Source organism: Pseudonaja textilis, chromosome Z (genome assembly GCF_049901715.1).
Source record: "Pseudonaja textilis isolate UNSWEBS1 chromosome Z, rPseTex1.2, whole genome shotgun sequence".
NCBI lineage: Eukaryota > Metazoa > Chordata > Lepidosauria > Squamata > Elapidae > Pseudonaja > Pseudonaja textilis.
Genome location: NC_142008.1, coordinates 88,420,140 through 88,423,107, shown reverse-complemented (window position 1 = coordinate 88,423,107; position 2,968 = coordinate 88,420,140). Strand labels below are relative to the sequence as shown.

Sequence of the window (2,968 nt, the reverse complement as noted above, 5' to 3'; positions counted from 1 at the left end):
TTTAATAGAGGCTTTGGTAGTTTGTCAGGGGTGGGTGGGGAAAAAAGGTTCAGTGAGGTGCATTTCTGACCAGCATAAAGTCATTTTCTACTTTAGGAATATTTCTTGGCTTTGGGGGGCTGTACATGTGAGGGGGGAGGGGGGGTAGAAATACCCGTGTTGTTTTTTTCCAGGGTGGGATTGTTTTGTTTTGATTTTAGGGGGGGGGGTCCTTAAATGTTTTTCTGCAAACTTCGTGGAGAGTGCTCTTCTCCTCAGCACCAAGCCTGGACTAATGGATTACCACCTGCTTGGATTAACTTTAGCTTTTTTCTTCGGTGATACAAAGGTCCTAGCTGGTTACCCTATTTGGTGGTAAGATTTCTTTTCTCCTCATCTCAAACTTTTTGTCAGCCTACTCCTTTTTCCTTACTTTAGTATATTTGCATCCTCTCTTCATCCTGATTCATGTTTCTCATCATTTTGCTTTTTCAGAATTTGTGCAAAGTTGCTACATGTTCACTTTGCTTTTTTCCATTTTGGGAGAGTGATACTTAAAATATTTTTTCCTTTTGCTTAAAAATGTCTGCCTCAGTCATCTATGGCATCAGAATAATATATTCGAATCTAATTTATAAGCAGCAGACATTGTAAAGGCAATCAACTAAAAGAACAGAAACATTAAACTACCATCAAGGTTTGCTGTTATTAGGTATTTGCCAGCAGATCACAAATGTTTATTAACAATGCTATATAAAATGACTCCTCAGATGTGCTCTTTCACTTTAAATAGATTTGCTTAATGATGCCAACATCTGCAGCAAAAAGTATCAAGAAAACAACCAAGATCTAAGTTTTAACTTCAATATTTTGGGGGGGTATGACAACAATTTGACATTTTAATTTCCTGCTTGCTTCATAAAAATATTGGCTCTATTTAAGCAAACCAAGAAGATAAAAGTTAAAAATTATTTTGCCAAAGACTTATTTCCCTGTACTGGGGCATGGGGTGATCTGAGATTTTTTTCAGCAAAACCAAAACTTAGGTTATTAAAAATATTTTAGCATTTAAATAATCTAATGTTGGTTTTTCCTGTGGCTTTATTAAAATATCTCCTTATACTAAAATATGTTAAACACTTGAATTAGAAATATCAACAGCTTTAATATGGAGTTAACGTAAATATGGCCTTCCACTATCACTTTCCAAGTTTTCCTTTTATGTAAGTTATTCCTTAATTCCTATTTAAATATAATCATAAGTGGGCTATGAATATAAATCAAAAAGTGTTTAATTTTGAAAAATAAGTTGTGTTGGAAAAATTTTGTTCAGATGTCCACGATAAATAATAAAGAATAAACATTCAGTATATCTAGCAGTGTTTTAACCTTATTTTGTCTGATTATGTGAAAATAATTGAGAAAAATTAAATCACAGTAACAACAAAATACTCATATTTTCAATGCCAAATGGATATGACTCATATATGCAAAGCACAACCAAAATGTATCTCCAGGTTCAAAAAGATTCTCCTGTCAGAAATTAGATTAATCAGATCTCTTTTAGCCCCAGGTTTGATGAAACAAACTTCCTATTAAAAAGAAGTGGTAAACTTTTAAGAGTCAAATGTTTAGTTACAAATATAACTGTCAGCAAGAATTGATTCAGAGAATTTAGTTTAGTAAGCAGAATATGGTTGTACTGCTTATTTAAAGTTAATAATTTCAAGTTATAAAGAAAAATATTGATATTTTAGTAAAATTTTGCCCTTTCAATCATACTTCTTAATGTAGACAGAAGCACTATAAGAGATCTATTTTCTTCAGCCTGCTTAATTTTTCCTTTCCCCTAAAATCTATTCTTCCAGTAGATATCTTTTGTCTCAAAGAAAAAGGATTAAGCCTCTGGAATTTAAAATACAAACATATATAATTCAACAACAATATGCACCTAGGTATATTTTAGGGTAATGAAAATTATCTATAGAGAATTTATAAAACGTCACAGATACTGAGCTCCGCTTTTGGCTTGAATAGCTGTATTTTCTAGTATAGTATAGAGCAAATGCTCTAATAATTACATTGAAAACAAGGCTCAGAAATGAACAAATTTCACAGCAATCTTCGCACCTTAGTTTGTTGTATGTTTTCCAATTTCTAGTCACTCAGTTCCTTTCAAATTCAAGTGATTATTTTCACTTGATGTGAAAGTTTATGTTCCTTCATCTTGTATTATGCAGCAGGATTTAAGTGAATTGGGAAAGATCTGAATTTATTAAAGTTTCTCACAAATGTTCAATCCCTCTTCATGATATACTTCCAGCGGAAGAAGATAATCGGTAAATAATTGTTTAACAAATAATAATAAAAATTAATACATTAATAACCATGCATAATTTTGCATGAATATGTCCAAGTGCATAAAAATATCAATGTATTGGTTTTATTAATGTATAACAGGGGGGAGAAATGGTCAGTCAGAATATATGAGGCAGGAGTCACCTTTCACATATATAAAAATGGGAAAGTCATAATTTACTTCTGCATTACAAAAAGATATAAAATTCTTCAAAGTAAACAGTCTAACTAGATGATGTAATTTTGATTACCTAGTTTTATCTTGAATCAGTGTCTACCCAATTTGTTTGAGCTACAAATCTGAAATTTAAGGTGCAAAAGACAATGAGAAAGCTAATTAAGGACCTGATGCTGGGAATAAAAAATGAATCTAATACAAGTTGCAATAGTTTCAAATTGCCTGGTGTGTGCGTGCACACCCACACCCATATATGCATACAAACAAACATACATACATACATACATACACATACATACACATACATGTACATATTTTCATACATAGTTCTGTATAGTAATACTGTAGCACTATTAAATCTAGCCAACTTGAGAGCACAAATGCATAAAACCAGCCAAAAAATTTGATTCTCAGATAAGAGAATATGTACCAGTATTTTCTCTAGGATTCTGC

The 2,968-nt window shown here is 31.9% G+C and overlaps 1 protein-coding gene across 1 annotated transcript in view; it reads left to right on the top strand.

Annotated features, from left to right (window-relative positions):
- Positions 1-242: 242 nt before the first annotated feature.
- The window catches only part of WNT3 (Wnt family member 3), a 29,879-nt gene continuing 27,153 nt past the window's right edge, over positions 243-2,968 (top strand). Inside the window, exon 1 of the mRNA XM_026718226.2 lies at positions 243-354. Within this exon, the coding sequence (XP_026574011.1) occupies positions 275-354 (80 nt within the window). The 5' untranslated portion in view covers positions 243-274. The remainder of the gene's footprint in view (positions 355-2,968) is intronic.